At 48.8% G+C, this 21,458-nt stretch overlaps 1 protein-coding gene and 1 long non-coding RNA gene across 11 annotated transcripts; both read left to right on the top strand.

The window, feature by feature from the left end:
- Positions 1-487: 487 nt before the first annotated feature.
- Msgn1 (mesogenin 1) lies at positions 488-1,361 on the top strand. Its single transcript, XM_004839437.2, has one exon. It carries the CDS (start codon positions 488-490, stop codon positions 1,085-1,087), a length of 600 nt encoding a protein of 199 aa, XP_004839494.1. The 3' UTR covers positions 1,088-1,361.
- A 6,680-nt stretch (positions 1,362-8,041) lies between these two features.
- LOC101718164 (uncharacterized) lies at positions 8,042-21,165 on the top strand. Of its 10 annotated transcripts, none has more exons than XR_015453278.1 (6): positions 8,042-8,793; positions 9,149-11,688; positions 12,541-12,635; positions 14,754-15,331; positions 16,520-16,954; positions 17,426-21,165. It is a non-coding gene; the product is annotated as an uncharacterized LOC101718164 (long non-coding RNA). The 10 variants fall into 10 exon arrangements; XR_015453280.1 differs by having other exon boundaries at positions 9,149-12,635; positions 14,754-14,888; positions 14,986-15,331; XR_002392750.2 differs by having other exon boundaries at positions 11,569-11,688; positions 12,541-15,331.
- The last annotated feature ends 293 nt before the right edge of the window (positions 21,166-21,458 follow it).

The raw sequence follows: 21,458 nt of genomic DNA, 5'->3' as shown, positions 1-21,458 counted from the left end.
TCCGAGCGTCCGAGGCTTGGTGTTGCGGGCCCTCTCAGGCCCTTTGCTCAGCCCCCCAGGCTCCTGACCACCCCTCTCCGCCAGCGCCAGCGCCGGCCGGCCGCAGATGCCTGGGCTTGTTTTCTTTAGCCCCCTCTTTAACGAGTTCCACAGGACAATGCTAAGTCTAGTTATGCAGCCTTAATTGGTTTAGTTACAACAAGATAATTCCTTTTTTCTTTTCTCTGAGGCCTTTCTGTTTAAAGACATTTTAGCTGGAAGATGCTAATTATCGATGAGGAGAAAGTGACACCTGAGGAGTTCATTTTCCCCGTTGGCCCCGGGTTTCCCTCTGAACTCCCTCCACCCAGCCCTCTTTCCCACTTCTTCCCCATCATAAAAGAGAGAGCCCTTCCCGGCTGGCTGCCCTGCCTGGCGCTGAGCGGGCGGGCGGCGCAGCTCTCTCGCCCTTGCCTGGGAGCCATTCCTTCCGCAGCTGTCCGGCAGCATGGACACCCTGCAGGAGCCCTTCTTCGGCCTCGCGGAGGGCCTGGACTCCTCTGACAGCCCTGGCCTGCTGTCCTCCTGGGACTGGAAGAACAGGGCCAGGCCCTTTGCGCTCAGCCAGGCCTCTCCACCTCCGACCCTCTCCCCAGTCTCCTCTCTGGAGTCCTATTCTCCGTCCGCGCGCCCCGTCGGGGCCCGGCTGCTCTGTGGGCAGAGCGGCGCTGGTGGAGGCGGCAGCGATGGCCACAGCAGCCGCGACCCTGGCGGCCTCGTGGAGGTGGACTACAGCATGCTGGCCTTCCAGCCTGCCTACCTCCAGGGTGCCGGAGGCCCCAAGGCCCAGAAGGGCCCCAAAGTCAAGATGTCTGTGCAGCGCAGGCGCAAGGCGAGCGAGAGGGAGAAGCTCAGGATGCGGACCTTGGCGGATGCGCTGCACACCCTGCGGAATTACCTGCCGCCCGTCTACAGCCAGCGAGGCCAGCCACTCACCAAGATCCAGACGCTGAAGTACACCATCAAGTACATCGGGGAGCTCACGGACCTCCTCAACAGCGGCAGGGAGCCCAGACCCGAGTGTGTGAGCTCGTCCCTCAGGACCTGACCGTTCCAGTCCCCGGGGGGGAGCAGAGGGGCGGTCAGGACCAGAGCTGTCATGGGACAACGCACGGAGTTTCGTGTGTACAGTTCGTGTGGTAACTGTGTGCCCGAGGCGCCCTGAGCTGCTGGACCCGCCGAGCGTCAGCTTCCTCCCCATTCCTTAGAGACTCAGCCTTTGCACAGAGACATTGTGTTGCCTTTCCCTGTCTGCTCAAGGTATTCTAAAGGGACTTCATTTTCAATGCATTTTGAATGATGTAAAGTAGTTGCGGTGAATCTCGGGCCATTCTGCTGTTGGAAGCTTTCTCTCTGTTGCTAACAAAACTTGCATTTGTGTAGAATTCAGTGTGACACCGGGCTTCTTATTTAGGAGGGTTGTGGTACGATTTGGGTCAAGGGTTGCAGTGCCCCCCCCGTGTGTGTGTGTGTGTGTGTGTGTGTGCGTGTGTGCGTGTGTGTGTGTGTGTGAGAGAGAGAGAGAGATTGAGACCAAGCTTCTACACTTGCTAGGATCGAAATCCCTTCCATGCAGGGGGACGTAATGTCACAGTAAGCAGGAACTCACAAGCAGGCCAAGGCAGAGTGCAGCCCCTCAAGGCCTGAGCCTGCTCTCTTCAGGCCAGGGACAGAAGTCTGGCACCCAGCAATGAGGTACAAAAAGCAGCAGAAGGAAGGGGCGGGCGCAGCGCCACAGGGTGACATGGTGGCTGAGGCCGGGCTCCAGGCAGAAGGAGCTTCCTGTCCTGGTCTGGTCCCAGTGTGACCTCATTTATGCCTCCGCTCACAATTTCTCAAATGAAGAGATCAGGAAAAAGACTTTAAGTCCCATAGAAAATAGGTGAAAGGTACAGGTTAGAACCCAGGCAGCCTCTAACCTCTCCAAAGGTCTGTGTCTCTTCACTCACAGCATGCTGCCCTCCTACACACCCTGCCGTGTCCCTCCACCCCACAAAAGCCCACACCAAGACACACACTCTGCTAGGAGCCTGCATGGCAGTATGGCCTGCCTGAGTGCACAGGACATAGAAAGAGGGCTTGGGGGCCGGGGATGTAGCTCAGTGGCACTGAGCCTGCCTCGCAAGCGCAAGGTCCTGGGTTTGATCCCCAGTACCAAAAAACAAAAAGCCAACCAACCAACAAACAAAACAACAGCAACCACAACAAAAAGAAAGGGGGCTGTGCCTGAAGCAGGTTCTCAAAAATTCAGAAACTATGGAGTTTGGACAGCTGCATTCTTCTCCCTACAATTACCAGCCGTTACAGCTTGTTTTCAGCGTGTGGTTGGTTCACGTCTCGGGGCATTTCCCCCTAATCTCTCTTTTTTAATAATATAAATTGCAAAGGCAGTAGTTGTGTTCTCACTTTCAGGCAAGCTCGTCCACATTTTTTGAGGACACAAATATATACAAGCAAAGAAGAGTTTGTACATATTTTAAAGGAATGCCTTTAATTCTGGGAATTCGTTTTGAACTTGGCAATGTGTTCAGTAAAAATCCTTTCAAGTTGACACAAATAAATCTGTGATGTACGTATCACTGCTTCCCTGACTTTGCAGATAAGACATAAAGTCATGAGGGTGAGGAGTGTGCTGTTCTGTTGCACAGGCCCAGTGTTAATTCCCGAGTGAAGCACCTTTTGAACAATATTTAAATGGTTTTGGGGTTTTTTGTTACCAGAAAATGTTGTAACAGATATAGGAGACAGCTGACTTTATTCTCCAGTATTTTAATTAGCCTGAAAAATTCCCAGAAGTGGCACCTCTGGATCACATTTTAATTAATATGTGACACCATTTTGCAAAGGTGATTATTTCTATCACCACTAATAAGCTTCAGAGCTGTCTCACATCACCACTGGGTGGGGTGTTACCAATCTTAAGATTTTCTAATGGATTTAAAAATAGTTATGTCAGTGGGTTAATTTTAACTTTCCTATTAGTTGTAGCATATTTTTAAGATTTTATGTGCCTGTCATTCATTTTAGTTCTTCTTCTATAATGTGCAATTTATGTTTTTTGTAATTTTTCTTTTGGGTTATTTTATTAATTTGAGAAAGTTCTCTGTATATGTTGAAGTACTCCCTTATGAGCTATCATTTCATTATACTCTTTTTGTAATATCTTATATTTATGATTTTGATTATGGTATCTTTTGCTTTTTGAAGTTCTTTCTTTCTCTTTTTTTCCTTCCGTCCTTTCTTTCTTCTTTTATTTTGTGACACTGGGGATAAAATCCACGGCCTCTCTGAGCTACATCCCTAACCCTTTATTTATTTTTATTTTGAAATGAGGTTTCACTTTGTAGCTAAATTCTCCAGGCTGAGGTCAAATTTCTGATCCTCCTGAGTCTGCCTCCCAGAGTGATGAGATTATAGGTGTGTACTACCATGCCAGGTTGAAGTTTTTCATTTTTATATGACCAGAACTCTTTTTTGTCTTACGGCGTATGTGGCTTTTCTTTTTGCTCAATTTCTCATTGTTTCAAAGTTATTCAAATGTTTTCCTGATTTTTTCAAATATTTTTATAGTTTTATTATTTACATATGACTCACATACCCATACTTTACTTTTCTCCACAATGAATGGAAGGAATTTAAACTTATTTCTGACTAGTGTTTTTATAACTGAAGAATTATAAATTTTCTCCTCATGGGGTGGTAGGTGATGGGGTGCAATTGTTCAAATGTCGTCTATTGCTTCTCATATGCATCAGTTTTTGATGTTTTGGAGAAGAAACGAGAAAACACTGGACAGTATAAGAGCTTCTCCAAGGGACTTTATTTACCCTGTGCATGTCTGGGTGCCAGTGTGAGAGGGAATGTGTGTAGGATGTGTATGTGATATGTGGTGCTGTGTGCATATGCATGCAGACGTGACATTTTATGCATTAAAGAAGGAAGAGTCAAGAGGACAGCAATACGGGGCTTTGGGAGAACCACTGGGTTAGTCTAAAATCCAGCTTTTACATCAAATTCTATTTTCCTTGCCATTTTTAAACACCTGGGACCCAAACACTCTTGGCTTTGATTTTGGAAGCTTGAGCACGGAGTAGGGTTAATAAATCGCTGGGGAAATCTTGGTTGTCCTGGAGAGGGGCTGTGAATGAGTTGGGAGAGGCCTGTCCTTACCTTACAAGCCCACTCCTGGAGGGGCTGCTGAGCAGGAGCACTTCGCTTTCGCAGCAAGCAGCCCCTCAGGAGCTCCCTGCCTTGTAGGGTGCAGAGCTGGAAGCTCCCTCATCCCTCCAGGGAGCGTTTCAAAGCATTTGGCTTGAGCAAGGCTGAAGAGTGGGAGTAAGTTACTTCTGGTGCTTGGGTGGGGAAGGTTGCAGAATCACACTCCACACTTACCTACGGCGTCCTGGTCAGCATTTCCATATCTGTCACACATTTCTTACAATAACACTGGCGGCTGGGTGCCAGAAACTAGGGTTCAGGCCAGTGAAGCCAAGCCAAGCCACGTGGTGAGCAAATGGCCCTCAGTTTCCTGGTCAGCGAGTAGTGCAGCTCAGCCGGAGCTCAGGCTCTGCACCTACGTCTCGTCGCTTTCTTTGCAGCTGTGCAGGACGCCCAGAGCGCTGGGCGTGGCCCTGGGAGAGCCGTCTCAGCCAGGCTCCCTGGGCTGGGCCTTCCCTTTGCCGCCCTTCCTCTGGGGCCCTCATTGCTGTCAGAGAGGGCTGTTCATCTTGGCCTGCAAATGATTTCCCTTTGAACTTCTGCCTCCACCCTCAATGTTCCCTCAGAAACTCCCTTCACTTCCTTTCCTGGCACCTGGAGTCTTTCTTAATCTCCAGAGGGAATCTGACTTCTGTTCATTTGTGTTCAATAAAATGTCCCACAATTCACACTGGCTTGAGGTTTCTTTGTTCTGGTTGGAATTTCTGCTGCCTGAACAACTCAGGAGCAAGTGAAGCCGGGACGGTGTGAGGGACAGGGAAGGCTTCCTCTGCACCCTGATGCGTCCACAGAACTACCCCTGGGCTAAAATGGTTTTAAAACGTTGAGAGGGCTGGGGATACAGGTCAGTGATAGAGTGCTTGCTGGGCTCCGTGCCCGGGGTTACAGAAAGAAAGAACACGCGAGAAAGAGAAGCAGAGAGTGGCAAAGGAGATGCACATGCAAACGCACTTGTGTTCTGCGGTCCTGTTACAAGGGTTAGCACACTGTGCCCAGGGAGGCGTCGCTGGACTCCCTGACAGTGTGGTCTGAGGCCTCGACCCCTCCAGACTCAGCTCACGATGGCCCGAGAGGAGCCAGAGCCCAGCTCACTCCCCTTGTCCTCTGGCTGGAAACTGAGGAGACTTCTGATTTGCCAATAAAATATCAAAGCCGGAGCAGTGCTTCTTACAGGACCCGGAAGGCCTTGATCTTTTGGGTTCCAGAAAGACCCCTGAACTCCTAGGAAGAAGAAAGCACAAAGGCTTCTGAGAGGGCGGCGGGGGGCGGGGGGGCAATCATTTATTTGTCTCGTGGGTTTGGAAACTATTGGCGTTCCCTCCATTAGTCATGTTCTTCTCCACATGAACTCTTCTGACTTGGGTTTCTCTTCGTGAAGCTGAACGTGGAGGGACCGCGGGGCTGGAGGTCAAGGACGGCGGGAGAGGAGGGCTTGTCCTGAGAAACTGCTGTCGCAGGCTATTCCCAGCCAGACTGGTGCGTCCCTTTTCTGAGGTACTCTCAGGCACTATCAGGCTTCTTAATCCTGACAGCTAAGGCTAGGAGATGGCTATCAAGAGGCCAAGTAACCTTGCAGAACGTCACACTCACACGTTGGTGCAGAGCCAAACATTTCACCCAGGTCCACTGGGCCCGTCTCTTCTGAGCACTGCTAGCAACTCTGCTAAGTCTATGTGGCTGAAATAAAGCAGCGAAGGGGCTCTCCCTCCAAGTCTTTCCACAAATCCATCCTCTCACTTGAAGCAGCTTTGTGTTTGGAGTCTAAGCAACATATTAGGATTTCTGTACGTGAGCATGTATTTTTAAATGGTGATACCATTTGTCCTCTCTTCACACGGGTGAGTAGCATGCATGTTCTTTCCTTCTCCCTAGATATCTCTCTACACTGGCTGTTTTGGTTGCTTTAGCAATTACAAGGCATTTTACATGCATACTCCCATTTAACTCTTACCTAAATAGATGTAAGGTAAATTTTTACCTTGGAATAAATGAGTCTGAACAGGAACTGCTATGTCCAGTTTTACAGACAAGGACATGAAGGCTTAGGATGACTAAGTATCGCAACTCCCCAGACATAACTGAGCTGGTACCAGTATCCAAGTTTTAAACTCTCAGTCTGGTTCTTCCCAGCTAAATTTGGGTGTCTTCTGAGGAAATCCAATTGTGTGCCCTAAGAGCTGTCCTGAAAGACATCTTCAAAAGATTTTCCATGGTAAATTTCTTCAAGGTGTTTTTGCATTTGAGCCTTTCTAAATCTTTGAATCTAATCAGTAGGCACAAGTAAAACAGTCATCATCTTCATGTCAGGGAGGGGTGGAAATTTGAACTCTTGAATAGAAGGGCATCCTCCACTGAGGAAAAGCATAGGCAAAGGCCCATGGGTCTGCAAAACCTCCAGGGCATGGGGAATCACCTGAGCTGGTCTGGCCGAAAGCACAGAGTACAGCCTTCGGAGGAGGAGAGAAAGGAGCATGGAGCAGCACTCAGCAGCAGGTGTCTGGGGCTGGAACAGCCTGCTGGCGTGCGGCTGCCTCTTGCCTGGCTCCCTGGCTCCCTCTGGTGGCTGCTGACCTGGCCTCTATCAGAGCACGTGGTGCAGGACACAGCACCCGTGTAATGAGCACTGAGCGTGCAGCTGCTTGGCTCCACTGCTACACGCCCACTTCTTACACTGCCTCTCTCCCTGCCCGCGAAAGGGGAACTTGGTCTCCAGTGTTGTTGCTTATCTAGTTTTCTGTTTACTTCTGCTTTTGCTGGATCTCACAGCTTTTCTTCACATCTTCACATTTCCAAACTCTGGGAACGGTTCCTCCTGCCGTCTCTCACCATTCCCTCCTGCCTCCTCTCCTTCAGTACCTGCCCCTCTGTTGTGCACCACATTGGAGTCTTAGGCCGTTCCTGCTGCCATAACAAAATTCCCAAGCCTGGGTCCTTTACACACCAGAAATTCGCTTCTCACGGTTCTGGAGACTGGGAAATCCCAGAGCAACACACCGGCACCCAGCGTCTGATCAGGGCGTTTTGCTGCTTCTACACCATGGAAGGAGGAAGGGCAAAAATGTTGCGAAGCTGCTTGTAGGAGCTGCAGCTCCCGTGCCAGCGTGGCGCTCTCAGGCTCAGTCACCTCCAAAATGCGGTGCATGTTAATCCGCCACATGGACCGGTGAGCTTCGGCCTGCGAACGACTGGGCGCATGCTCAGACCGCAGCCTCACCCAGTACAAGCTCTGTCCACCCCTGTTCTGAGGGTTCCCTTCAGTCTGGCAACCGACTTTACACTGCCGGTCATCAGGCACGCACGCAACTAGCTCAGTTAGGCCTCAGAGGGAGGTGCAGGGCGACCAGAATACGGCAAATTTAAACACAAGGAACACTAACACTGCTCTTTTCTTTCTTAACCTGTGTGATCCATTTAACGCTCAGAAACCTTGTGAAGGGAGGGCAGATGTCTGCTCTCAGGGTGTTGGGATGGAACTGGGGAGATAAAGCCACCAGTGACCCTAATGTGAGCCGCAGGGAGAAGAATAGAAATTTAGAAGCGGTCTCTAGGATGCAGTGGGCACAGGGAAGGGAGCCGGGCTGCGCGGCCGCGGGGTTCCGTGAGGCCCTGCAGAGAGCTGGGTGCGCGGGGCCCGGGAGCGGCGGGGCACTGGGCACTTCCGGTCACCGGGAGGAGGAGGCGCGGGCGGGGGCGCGCATGCTCGGAGATGGGGCCCCCTGCGGGGGGCGGGGTCCTCGGGGCGGAGTCATCAGGGGCGGAGTCCTCTGGGGGCGGGGTCCTCGGGGTCCCTTCTCGGAGGCTCCCACGAGGCCGCCGACCTTCTCGGGCCGGGCGAGGCCGCAGGGAAGGCGGCCCGTGCTGAGCGTCCCCGGCGTCCCCGCGTCGCAGCTGAGGGCCAGCGGCTCCCCGCGCCGCACGAGGGGCGCAGCCCTCGAGCAGAGTCGGGGCACCCGTGGGGCGGGTCCCGGGCTCCGGGAATGCGGGCGGGCGAGGGAGGCCTGTCCGCCGGGAGGACCTCGCTGGAGCTGCGGCACGCGGCGGGCCGAGCGCCGCTCTGAGCCCGAGGGGCCCGGCGGACCCGGGTTCCTCAGCAGCCGGAGCGCCAGCTCTGGCCTCGCCTGCCCGCCAGAGCCGTCCTTGGGAACCCGGCTCTGCGCACCTCTGGCGCCTTTGGTACCCGGGCTGCGGGCGGCGGTCTCGGGCGCCCTCTCCAGGCCTCCGGGCGAGCTGCGGGCCGGAGCCCGGCCTCTACCGGGGCGGAGACCGGGGACCCCGGGGACCGGGATGGGCCGCCCGGGGTGCAGCGAGGCCGCAGCGTCCGCCGGAGTCGGAGAAGGAGGCAATGAGAGGCTGTGAGCTTCGGGCTTCTGGGGCGCTTTTGGAGCTGCTTAGCAAGGTCTCCAGACCGCATCGTCCTTAGCCACAGCTGGTGATCGCTCCTGCAAGGCAGGGGAACCAGGCTTCCGGACGGGGCTGAAGAGTAAACCGCGGCACGAATTAAAATGCTGTTTCTTTTCTCCCAAGTTAGGAGCTCTGGTAAGTTGTTTTTTCCTCAGAAAAGTTGAGTCTGTAAATTTAGCAGAGGATAGGAGTACGTGAATTTCCCTTCCCCCTGGGGTGCGTAGGGGTGCGTGGGGAGACCCTAATCCAGTCTAGAGATTATTGCAAATATTTCCATGAACTACTCAGCAAACAATAAATTAAAAATTCAAACACTATGGACGAGTTAAAAATTTAAAATAAAATTATCTTTTCTCTTCATCTAAACTACTATACTTTTTTCTTCTAAAGATTACTTATGATCCTAAATGATACATATGAAAAAGAACATATAATATTGAAATATGATGGTAGAGAACGTTCAAAATTGATGAGAACGATAAATTTTCAGGTTTGGGAGACACAGTAAGTTGCCTGGATGCATTCTAGAGAAGGTATAAAACATCAAGAAGAAAGGAAGATCTTACTAACCAGAGAGAGAAGATAGATTATCTACATGGGATTGGCAAAACGATAACAGATCTCAACTGCTGCAAAATAAGCCAGAATCTACATAATACCTTCAGATGCTGACAGAAAATAATTATCAATGTATCATTTCAAAATCATAAAGCTATCATTAAATAATGAGTATTTTAAAAAGTTTTTTCCTGACTGCTAAATTAATAATATCACCATTAACATCAGACTAGTATTAACTGTCTTTCATTAAAAGAATTTCTACAAGATGTACTTCAGGAGGAGGAAAATGATACCAGAAGACAGAGGGACTTCTGGATGAGATGAACATTTATCTTAGTTACTTTTCTCGTTGCTGAGATAAAAAATACTCAACATCAAAAGTTAAAGGAAGAAAGGTTTATTCAGCTCCCAGTTTGTGGAGACATCAGTCTATAGACAGCTGGCTCCAAGGCAGAGAAGCCTGACGGGAGAAAAGGTCCATGGCAGGCAGAGCAGGCAGAAGGCAGCAAGCAGCAGCAGTAGCCATCCTGCCTTTCCTCTCTCTCTATCCAGGCTTTAAGCCTATTGATTGGTGCCACCCACATCGAGGGTAGGGCTTCCATTATCCACACCCTTAATCCAAGGATCATGTCCTTAATCCCAGCTACACACTGTTAATCCCAGTATCACACTCAACCCACATTCACCCTAATCCAGCCACCTTTGAAACCCGCCCCCCCCATGACTTCATGAAGCTTTGTATGTACAAGTAGGAGGCAGACTAAGCCTCTCATTCCAAGGAAATTTTTCTCAAATTATTCTAGTCTGTGGCTACCAAATCCTGGGGCTGTGCATAGCAGACAAGCACTCTGCCCTGAGCTATGTGCCCAGGCCACAGGAGCCACGGCAGGTCTGATGTGGCTCCTCTGCATCACGTTCCACCGCCCTGCAGTGGAAACAGCAGGCAGGCTCACAGCACCATCCTTGCCAGCCAAGACTGTAAGTGAAGTTTGTTTGCTTTTACCACATCAAGTGGAGGCTGCTATTTACTGGCCCTGCAGTATGGACACACTGAAGATCCCCTCCTTGGATCATATTGGCCAAAAAGATGAAGGTCAAAAGGTTAAATGAAGCTGGGCCTGGTGGTGCATGCCTGTAATCTCAGCATTCTGGGAGGCTGAGACAGGAAGATCACAAGTTTGAGCCTGGCCTGGTTAATTTAGTGAATAGTAAGATCCTATCTCAAAAATTAAAAAAGGGTTGGGGCTGTAGCATGGGGTGAAGGCTCTTGGGTCAATTCCTGGGGTCACAAAATGAGCAAGCAAGCAAACAAGCAAATACCAAACCGAAACAAAAAAATCCTCATTGTTGCAGAAGACTAAATGGTGTGTTCAGTCAGACAGCATGTTGGAGGTGGGAAAGGCAGACGGGCCTGCGTTGTTTGGCGGGCTGGGTTCTAGCCTGACTGTGCTGCTTCTTGTTGTTCCAGATTTGGACAAAACACCCAGGGTTGCAGTGTCTTCTGGCTCTTACATATAAAATACATTGGCAACACCTTTCCTCTGATGACAGAGAAGTAAAACACCAGTATTTAGAGCAGTACTGTGAACCTCATGTTTTACTTAATTATTATTGGAACACTGCCAAAGTCTACTAATTAATGGCAGTGTGGAAGAGAAGAGCTCCAGGAAAGGGATGAATTGATTGATCTGGGTACATTGTCTCTCGAATGTATTCAACTGAAGACTATATCCTTGGATATGTACTAAACATACAAAAATCAGAAGCCAAAACTTCATATCAGTTAACAGGAAAATTGTTCGATATATGCAGTACAATGGAATGGAAAGCAGTATTTTAATTACACCATATGTATTTGGTTAAATAAGAGTATAATGTTGCTATGAACTTTTCTCATGGTCTTGCAATTTGCTTTACATTTCTTTCAATAGTGCTTAGTATTTTGGATATGTACACTATGGCAGTTAGAGTGGAGTGACAACTTTAAAAGCTTTTAAAATTAATATATATTTGTGCTGCATATTAATTACATTTATCTTGGGGAGCTGGTATACATTTATATTGCATTTGATCATTCTTATTCCCCCTCTGCTCTTTTTTCCCCAGATCCCTTTGCATCTACACAGAGTTTATATCCGTGTTTCTTACCATCTCTCTTATTTTGCTCTTTAAGTTATATATTTGGGTCTCATACTAGAGAAATACCGATTATGTTTGGGCTCTGCCTTGGGGGAGTGGTGGAGCACATAGTGGGTGTATCTGAGAGGGCCCTGGAGGCGTGACTTAAAGTCTTTGTCTGGTCCTCTTACACCTTCCTCTCTGGCACTGTTTTCCTGCCCTGCTTCCTAGCCATTGTGAACTGAGCAGTTTTGCTATGTCATGTCCCATGGCAATGACTTTTCTCCTTGGGAGCCAACTCACCATGGACTGAATCACCTGAGTCAAATTAAACTTCTCCTTCTTCAAACTGTGAGTATCAATAGGAGAAAACTGACTAATACAGGAAATTGATACTAGAGAAGTGGGGGTCATTGCTGTGACTGTACCTGGTCATGTGGTTTAGAAGCCTTTGGAACTGGTTTTCAGGAGGGGTTTGGAAAGATTTGGAGATGTAGGCTGGAGAACACCTAGTATGCTGTAAGCAGAGCTTGACAGGTGATCCTGGTTGGAGCTCAGAAGATCAGAATGCTGATAGGAATGCAGCCAGGCTCAGAAGGTTTCAGTGAGAACAAGGACTCATTGGCAATTGGAAGGGATGTCATACATGATACACACTGGCAGAAAATTTGTCTCCATTTCTCCCATGTCCAGAGATTTCTCTGGGGACAAAACTGTGAGTGCTGGGCTGATGCACCTGCTGGAGGACATTTCAAGATAGCCCAACATTCAGGTTGTGGCATAAGTACTGCTGGCTGCTTTGGGCCAGATTTATAGTGAGAACTGGGGCCAAATACCAGAGCAGAAAAAATGGAAAAATTTAAATTTTAGCCCAGAAAAAAAAAAACATGTGTAAAGTTGAGGCCAAAGAAGTGTGGTTGCTGAAGAGATTAGTTCCACAAAAAGAAGCTAAGCACTTTGTACAGGCACAGGAAAAAAGATGCCTTGAGGACATCTCAGGACTCAGGGAGGCCCTACCCATCACAGGCTCAAGGGTACAAAAATATAAACTTTACATTTGAAGAGTCCCTGGGAGACCTGCTTGAGAAAGGCCTCAATGAAATTAGTTTCCTGGAATTCATTTCACTGTGTTCTGGCTTTGGAGTCTATGTCTAGTCCTTCGGCCCCATCCACTCTGCACTGTTCCCCTGCTCTGCTTCCTAGCCACCATGAGCTAAGGAGCTCCGCTCTGCCATGCCCTTCTGCCATGATGTTTCTGCTTTGAAGCCAGCTTGCCATGGACTGAAGCCCCTTAAACTGTGAGTCACCTAAAGATTTTCCTCCTTTAATTTGTGGTGTCAGGTATTGTATCTATAAATGAGGAATGTGACTAATACACACACCAAAAAGGGAAAAAGTAGAAGGTGGGATCATAAGGGTTAACTGAAGCGTGCTGAAAACTAAGCAGAGGCTGAATGTTATCATCCACAACCCATGAATCAGAATGAGTACTTATTGCAAAATATGCAGCACATTTTTGGGCAGGGTACTCACCAGCAATTTAAAAATAACTGATAGCTGATTGATGAATAGTATCTAACACATGAAAAATCTGTGTTCCCATTTCCTGAGCATGGCCACATGGTAGTTGATTGTGTGGCTGAAGCAGGACTTGCTGATTTGCAAGTGATGACATGGACATCAAGCTGCACTCCATGCCATTCAAATAATTCTTGTTTACTTCCAGACAGGATCTGTAGATACTCATCATAGCAGGGACCAAAATTCTAGTAATAGCAGCAGCTGCAATTGAAAATCAGTTGCAGAATTTGATCCACAGAGAAAAACTTTTCATCTGATCTGCACAGAGTTCCTGTGACACAGAGGAAAAGCTACACTGATGAGGAGCAGGGAGCTGAATGATGAGAACAAGGGGCAGGAACACTATGGGTCTTTCCCTGCTCCACAGTCCAACCTCACCCCCATGCTCACCTTACCCCAGGCTCACTGGCTTCCTTGCTGTCTCCACAAGCCAGTTGTGCTGCAGTGCTACTCCAGATACCAGGGGGCCTCTGCATGCCCCAGCAATCTGGTCATGTGTGACTCCATCCCACAAGCTTGCCCAGTGGTCCCATATAGAACGACCCCTCTGTCATCCATATCAATGCTCATCTCTTCAGCTATTTTAGTTGGCGTTACTACCACGTGATATATTGAATTTTTTAACTTTTCCCTTTAAAGCACAAGCCTTATGAGAACAAATTTTGTCTCTGTCTTGTTTGTTGCTACATTTCAGAAGTTACCATGCCTGGACTTAAATTACTGGAATAAGAGCAGGGTTCCAGGTCTTCCTCATTGTGCTGATATGGGCTGGTCTGTCAGTGATCTGTGACATTTCCCGAGCTGGGCGTAGTGGTGCGTGCCTGTAATCCCAGCACTTGAGAGGCTGAGGCAGGATTGTTGGGAAGTTGAGACCAGCTGGACTACATAGCTAGACTCTGTCTCAAAACAAGCAAGCAAGCATTTCCTTTTTGGCACTTGGAAAGCCTTTGGGGTCATCAGTCTTTACCACGTGTCTGCAAGTTTGAGCTGCCCTTCCATGCCATGAGTCAGGGCTCAGGGAGAAAGCACCACTTTTTCACCTCTTCCATGCATTGAAGTCTCTTTTCCCTCTCCCCATGGGCTTCAGGTCCTTGCTGGGTCCCCTGAGACCCACTTCCCTCCTGCTTCTCCCCCTCACATTGTTATATTCCAGTGTCTGGCCACCAGATCTGAGAGAGGCTGTTTTTCTGCTGCTCACCAGCAGCATCTACCACCTTCCTGAAAGTCTTGGGATCACACAGTTTAAAGCTGCCTCACAGGTCACGCATGCTGAGGAATGAGGGACATGAAGAACTGGCCGTGCCACGTTGTCCTGGAGCTGGTAGCTGGGCTTCTGTGCAGACTGGGTGACAGGCAGGTGGGAGGAGAAACAGGACCCAGTCCCTTCACCTCTAGTGACACAGAGGGGCAGCAGCCTGAGCAGCACTAGTGTTGGAGTCACAGCGCTGCCCGGCGTGGTCCACTGTCAGCTCAGCCTGCTGCTGACGCCTGGAGAGCTCAGTGACCTCCCTCTCCAGCAGGAGCGACTGCAACTCTTGGATGGAATAGGGCATGCTTGGGAGGGAGTGTTCAGAGCACATATCCTGGTTTCTGTAGACTGAAAAATAAAACTGCCTTAAAGCAAGTTCTGAGGCGTGGTTTATATGTTGGCATCCCCAAGAGCCTCACATGTTCATGGCAAGGCTTTTGGAAGAGGACTGGGGCATGGGGACTTGTAGGTGACTTGTCGGGAGGTGGGCTCTGGTCAGAAGTGGTCTGAGGCTTGGCCTGGAGGGAGGTTCTCTTCCCCGCTCCTACCTTTGCTCTCTGCTTCTCGGCTGCCGCGATGTGAGCAGCATCCCTCTGGAGGCCCTCCATCACACCTTCCTGCCCGGGAGCAGGTCACCTATGAACCGAAAATGTCTCTCCTCCTTGAAGTTAGGGGAATTGGGTATTGTGTCCCAGAAACAAGAAAGTAATGAAGACATAAGGTGAGTCACAATATTCAACCTTCCTACTTCCCCACATACCTGAGGCCACTTCAGTGGGCATGAGCATTGGCTCCGTGAGTAACTACAGCCTGTTTAGGGATGCAACTGGATGCCACAGGAAGTAGCACAGAGAAAACCCCATGCTGCACAGGGACATCCGCTAACCCCACACTCTTACTGTGCTGCTGAAGAACGAAAGTTGGTGCCGCCGCCTCCTAAGGGGACGCTGTGGATAGTTACTACTGCCTGACTAAAGGAAGTTAAGCCCGAACAGCCTGGCTGCCAGGAAGCCCTCCCCTTGACTCACACTTGTTTTTGGCAGTGCAGAGGAGTTGTGGTGCCATAGGTTATGGGGTGTGTGGTCCCCCCACCTGGCTGTCTTCCTGCTATTTGTGTTCCAGAAGCAAGTGAACATTCTCGGCTTCCCCAAAGCACCCGATCATGTGAGTCTAAAAGTAAAAGTTGAAAGTAGAAAAACTGCAGTGATAAAATATGGTTCTTCATGAGAATTCTAACTTCTACCATATTAGGCAATGACATTTTAGTTAGCAGTGAACTTGCTGGTAATGTGGCAATGGACAGAAGTCTTAATCACCACTAGGTTATTGATGTTACATAGATTTTTAGTTTCTATCTTTAACTTGTACAATATGTCAAGGAAAACCAACATTTTTTCTTTTCTGGTTCCAGAAACACCATTTACTTTCAGAAAGCACCAAATAGCCATAGTTCAGTGATTAGAATTTCAAATCCTATAGTCAGGGTCCCTGTTGTGAAATTTCATGCTTCCAATAAGGACACTGTCCTCCTAAGTAGCCTGGGAGGGAAGGTGTTCTACAGGCCTTTGTGTAAAGACAGGCCATGTTAAAATGAGCACCAGCATACTGGCTTCCATCTATACCTCACCTACATTTATTTTGTGTTTCTATGTGTGAGTTGATAGCTAATCTGATTTTTTTGGTGGTACTAGAGATAAAAATCTATCAGTGCTCTACTACTGAGCTACATCCTCACCCCTTTAAAAAATTTTTAATTTTGAGACAGGGCCTTGTTAAGTTGCCCAGGCGGGACTTGAACTTTCAGTCTTCCTGCCTCAGCCTCCCTCAGTGCTGGGATTATAGGTGTGGCCACTGTGTCTGGCTTGAGATCTAACTTTGAAGCCCTGACCAATTCATTAACCTTGTAATGGTCACTTCCTGCACCCACAGGGACCTTGATGACGCTTACGTGGCCACTGCTGTTGGATTCATGGCTTCTAGAAGCTACACTGGGGGTGAACAGTTTGTGAAGATGCACTTGCATCCCCACAGTGAAATCTTGGGAGTGGCCAGCTCTGAAAGAAAGACACTGGTGCTCTTGGGGTGGTCCTTAGGGTAACCCAGGTCATTTTAGGCAAGAGATATTGTGCCCTATTTTTTTCTGAACACAAATATTAGACTAAAGACATTAGGTTTTCTTTGCCTCCTTCCTCTTCCTCTTCCTCTCCCCCTCTTTCTCTCTCTCTTTCTGTAAAGTTTTTTCTTTTTCTTTCTTTTTACCCCCGGTACTGGGAATTGAACTCAGGACCTTGTGCTTGCCAGGCAGGTGCAGTGCCACTGAACTAAATCCCTGGCCCTTCTCTCTCTCTGTAGAAAGAAGAACGTCTATGGCCAGCACCTGGGATGTGGACAGACTGATGTGTTCTACACTAAGTGAGAAAACTAATTGTGGTATCAACTTGAATAAGAAAATCCCAGCTGATTTGTTTAACAGAACTCTGGGTGTGGATGAAGAGGGAAGACTCACCCACCAATAGGCTTGCAGCCTGGATGGAATAAAAAGGGAAAGAAGAGGGAAGTCTTTCCTTTTTGCTTCAAAGGAGGAGCGCCAGTCTTTGCCAGTCCATCTCTAGGCTTCCAGTGCCAACTCTTCAGCCTGCAGTGTAGACTCTTTGGCTTCCTGAGGCAGAATCCAGTGAGACTCTGCAGTGAGCTCCAGCCCTTCGACCTTTGCCTGCATCCTCCGGCTCTCCAGCATGCAGATGGCCTTTCTGTACTCCTCCACAGCTGCTTCTGCAAGTAGGCATTGTAAGCCATCTACATCTGTATCTCTGTATCTCCTATCTATCTATCTATCTATCTATCTATCTATCTATCTATCATCTATATGTATACAAAACATTGAATTTGTTCCTGTAGTAAACACTGACTAATACACTAAGTATGGACATTAACCAGGCCCTAAGGATAAATTTGGGAAGCGAGGGACAACTGAGCTAGAGGCCTTTAGATTGAGTCCAGGAAGAGAAGAAAGGGGTGGAACCTGACAGACAGGAAATAAGTACACAAGAGGCCAGGACACAGACCCATTGGTGTGGACAGTGCATGGGGTGATGCGGCAGATGGGGTGCAGCTCGTGGGTGGCTGAGCGTGAGCGCTGTGCTCACAGATTGTGTGGGTGTCCGCATGGGCATGTTTTCTACTTCTGCCCGCCCACTCCCACTGCCCTATCCCCTGCTGCCCTTGCTGCGGCCCCCATGACCACCGATCCTTCCACAGGTGATGGCTGAGTGACAGAAGCTGCGCTTGTCCCCAGGAGACCTCAGCTGGAGCCACTGGGACTCTGAATTCGAGAGCCAGTACAGAAATAGTTTTAGGTGTTACAACAACAGGCGGAAAACTCCAGTTCCAAGAAAGTGCTACCGAAACTCTGCCTCCTTTCTCTCACCCACAAGCCAAGCCATGGCTTTGGCCCAGGCAAAAGCAGCCAGCACTGCCTCGGGCCTGCTGCACGGTGGCAGAAAAAGTTCACCTTGTCTCTGCCTGGAATCGCAAGTAGTTCGGACCCTGGTGGTAAGTTCAAACGTTTGCTTCTGTAATAGTTAAGCTACAGTGAAATAACTCCATTTTCACTTTCTCTGTCAAATTTATATCTTAGAGTTTAATGGACATAAAAGCCTGCTGATGTGCAAATAGCACTCCTTTCCTCGCCTCATAACTTAAAACTTACTCTGAACACATATTCAGTGAGCATTTGATAATGAAGCTTAAACAATATTCTACGGAAAGACAGATTTCTAACTGCTCATCAAGATGCCATAATACATATTCACGTATAATTTCTATATTCAGTATATACACCTGTTCTTTTAGAGGGCACCATGTTAAGAAAGATAAATTTCAAGACAAATTCAAATTGCCTTCCAAGTAGTGCTCCTTTCAAAAGCAGTCTTTGCTAATTTTGTGAGAGAGACTCCCCCATACATGTTTCCCTTTGTAATTTCTACATTACAATTTATTAGAAGAAAACAAACCAGTAGCACTGCACGACGATAATCTCAGCACTCTGGGAGACCGAAGCAGGGGGGTCGCAAGTTGAAGCCCAGGCTGAGCAATTCAGTGACTTAGTTAGATCCTGTTTTAAAAATGAGAACAGAAATTTAAGAAGACCTGAGGATGTATCTCAGGGTGAAGCCCTGGTTCAAATCCCTAGGACCAGTGGGCATGGAGGTGCAGCCTGTGATTCCAGCACGCAGGAATTGGAGGCTGGAGGGGCGGTGGGAGTTCGAGGCCAGCCTGGGCTACGTAGTGAGACCCTGTCTCCGAAACCAAAAAGAAAAATAAACCCAGTACCACAAAATTGAGTAAGTAAGTGAACCAATAAATCAAGAAGAAGACGAAGAAGAAACAGTCCTCAGATTTATAAACTTACAAACCCGACTTTTTAACAGTGGAGCTTCTGGCCTGTGAACCTAGCCGGAAGCAGGACCCTGCGTCACAGGCACGGGGGCATGGCAGGCTCGGTGCGGGAAAGACCCCGCCGGATGGAGCCGCGTGTGGAGCTGCCCGAGTCAGCACCACAGACGTGAGCATCTGGAGCTTCTCCTCGGTGGGGACCCTCCCTTCCACCAGGCTCCCCTGGACAGTGGTCTTCTGCAGGGCCCCAGGCTCCCAGCCCGTCCGAAGCTCATTGGAAGAACTTCCTGGCTTCTTCCCGTGCACGTCCTTCGCGCACACTGCACCCGGTTCTCCGCTTGCGCTAGCGCCGGTCCACTGAGGTGGGCGGACTTGTCTCACAGCAGAGACTCCGAGGATCTTCGTGCAGTCCTGGGGACTGGGGCCACTTTGGGCTCCCCGGTCTTGGTAGATGAAATCTCTTGATCTGCAATCAAGATGCTTATTACTTCATTCAGATGTGCATTCAAGTACCGAGGAGCTATCATGGGAATCTAAGTAACAGAGCATCTGATCTTGAACACCAGAAATCCTACAAAGGGGCTCGGGGATTTAACCCAGTAATGCCGTGGCTGCCTCGCAGGTGTAAGGTCCTGAGCTCAATCCCTGGTACAGAACAAAACAAAACAAAACAAATTCTACAAAGGGAAAAGGGTAAGAAGGAGAAGAAAAGGAGACTGAAAGTTATATGTATGTACTGCTTCTCCAAAACAAATATAAATACTGTGTATTACAAACACATGTCAATAAAAATTTAAAAGGCCAAAAACTATTCCTACAAAGAAGGTAAAGGGAGGGCCTGGATTTAGCTCAGTGATGCCGCCGCCTGCCTCGAAAGCGCAAGGTCCCGAGTTCGATCCCTGGTACCAAAAAGAAAAGGTAAAGGATAATTCCAGAGTACTTGGTTAGTCAAGTTAATCCGTGTGTGTGTGTGTGTGTGTGTGTGTGTGTGTGTGTATTGCTGGGGATTGAACTCAGGGCCTCCTGCACGCCAGGCCAGTGCTCTCCCCCTGAGCTACAGCCCCAGCCCCAGCCTGGTTCCAGCATATTTCCTTTAAGAGCTGAGACTTCATAGAGCAGAGGTCTGGCTTGCAGTAGACACCCAGGAGAGGCAGCCAGCTGCTCCTGAGGTAGCAGAAGCATAGGCTAAACCATCCGAATGAGGGTAAATGACTCAATCAGAGAAAACTGCCAAACGGCCTACATAGCTTTTCAGTGCTTGCCTTGGCCCAAATGTAGCCTCCGATTGATACTCAATTTAGCAGGGGTTCTGGAGGCTAGTTTTGCCCAGAATTGAGCCAGAACATGAGCCAAAATGTTTTACTTCACCTCTGAAGACTGTGAGCTGACTTCTCACTCTCGGAGTTTTCTCCCCAGAGACAAATACAGCAGCGATTCTCACCTGCAAGACCTGACGGTGACAAGGCCACATGTTGATGCCATGCACAGGCACGCACAGAAGCACCAGGGCTGTAAACTCGGAGGTCACTGCCTGGAATCCTGCTGCACCACGCTCTGTGTAGCAGTGTTCACTTAGTTCTCAGTTTGTAAAATGGGGATGACACCTGGCAGGGCTGTTGGAGATTGGCGAGTTAACGCCTGTTATTTGTTTCCCTGCAGTGCTGGACACACGTAAGGCCCACGACACGGTAGCTCTTACAGATCACCTCTGTTTGTCGGGACTGAGAACAAATTTTGAATACATATTTAAGGCAGCTTCTAAAAGAGGGCACTAGAGAGCTCCAGTGGGAATGAAGATCAAGAGGAGACAGGTCTGTGGCTGAATTGTGTCTAGAAAACATGGAGAAAGACCAGAAAAAGCTTGAAGTAAATACACACCTGGAGTTTTCCCACTAGATCAAGTTCTTAAAGGTTTGTCTTATCGATCCACACAGCCTTGCCAAGCACTTCACACTGGAGCTGACGAGCCATCTATTATTGGAAGGCTTAAAAGCTCTCTAGAGGGCCAGGGATTTAGCTCAGTGGTTCCACCACCTGCCTTGCAAGCGGAAGGACCCGAGTTTGATTCCTGGTACCAGAAAAAAAAAGTTCTCTAGAGTTGGGAGTATAGCTCAGTGGTAGAGTGTGCGAGGCCGCAGGTCCAATCCCCAGCACCAAAATGAATGAATCAATGAGTGAATGAGTGAATGAATACTGTAATATTGAAATCGAGTAATGGGAGAATGGCTGGAGAGTTGACAGGGACATTGACACGGCAACATAACTCATGTGATATATGAAACTGAAGGACCCTGGTTAGCGAGACAGACTCCATATTGCTGCTGAACGACCCACCTGCCTGCCCTTTGGATGAACTCAGAAGGAGGAAGCTTAGAAACCTCCTCCCCTTAGAGAGTCTCTTAGAAACAACAATTAATCAATTATTGTTTTACAAGACGTTCGGCTTCCATAGCTTTCGCTTGCTTTGCTAGTTCTATCCCATAGGGGGGCCTAGAAACTGCTGGCCTCAAAGGTGTATAAAACATGTTAATCTCCCCCAGTCGGGACTCGAGTCCGATGCTCGGCTCAGGTCCGGCTGGTAATAAACTCCTGTCTGGATTTAATATCGGTCTCTGGTTGGTTCTCTCTCGCTGGGTGTTACAAAACTAGTTGAGTGTTTTGGATAGTAACCCAAAGGAGGTGAGTAGAAATAGCTTCAATCCACGTTCTAACCTCCACGCTGGGGTGAGCACCTCACTGGTCCAGGAGAGGGTCTTCCTGCCACCTCTGCACGTTTCCCTCTCCCACGATCTCTCTCAAGCAGCACGACGTGGAGGGCAGGGACACTTCTGGTGAGAAGCGCCGCTGGCTCCAGAGGATCCGTGGCTCCATCAAATCGTATAGTTACGGTAAAATT

This window comes from Heterocephalus glaber, unplaced genomic scaffold (assembly GCF_053883595.1).
Source record: "Heterocephalus glaber isolate CG9 unplaced genomic scaffold, H.glaber_assembly_v1.0 deba00001457, whole genome shotgun sequence".
NCBI lineage: Eukaryota > Metazoa > Chordata > Mammalia > Rodentia > Bathyergidae > Heterocephalus > Heterocephalus glaber.
The sequence above is the reverse complement of the archived record's forward strand: the minus strand, read 5'-3'. Positions and strand labels throughout refer to the sequence as shown.

Coding starts and splice junctions, on each gene's coding strand:
- Msgn1 (XM_004839437.2), top strand. CDS start 488: ATGGACACCCTGCAGGAGCCCTTCTTCGGCCTCGCGGAGGGCCTGGAC.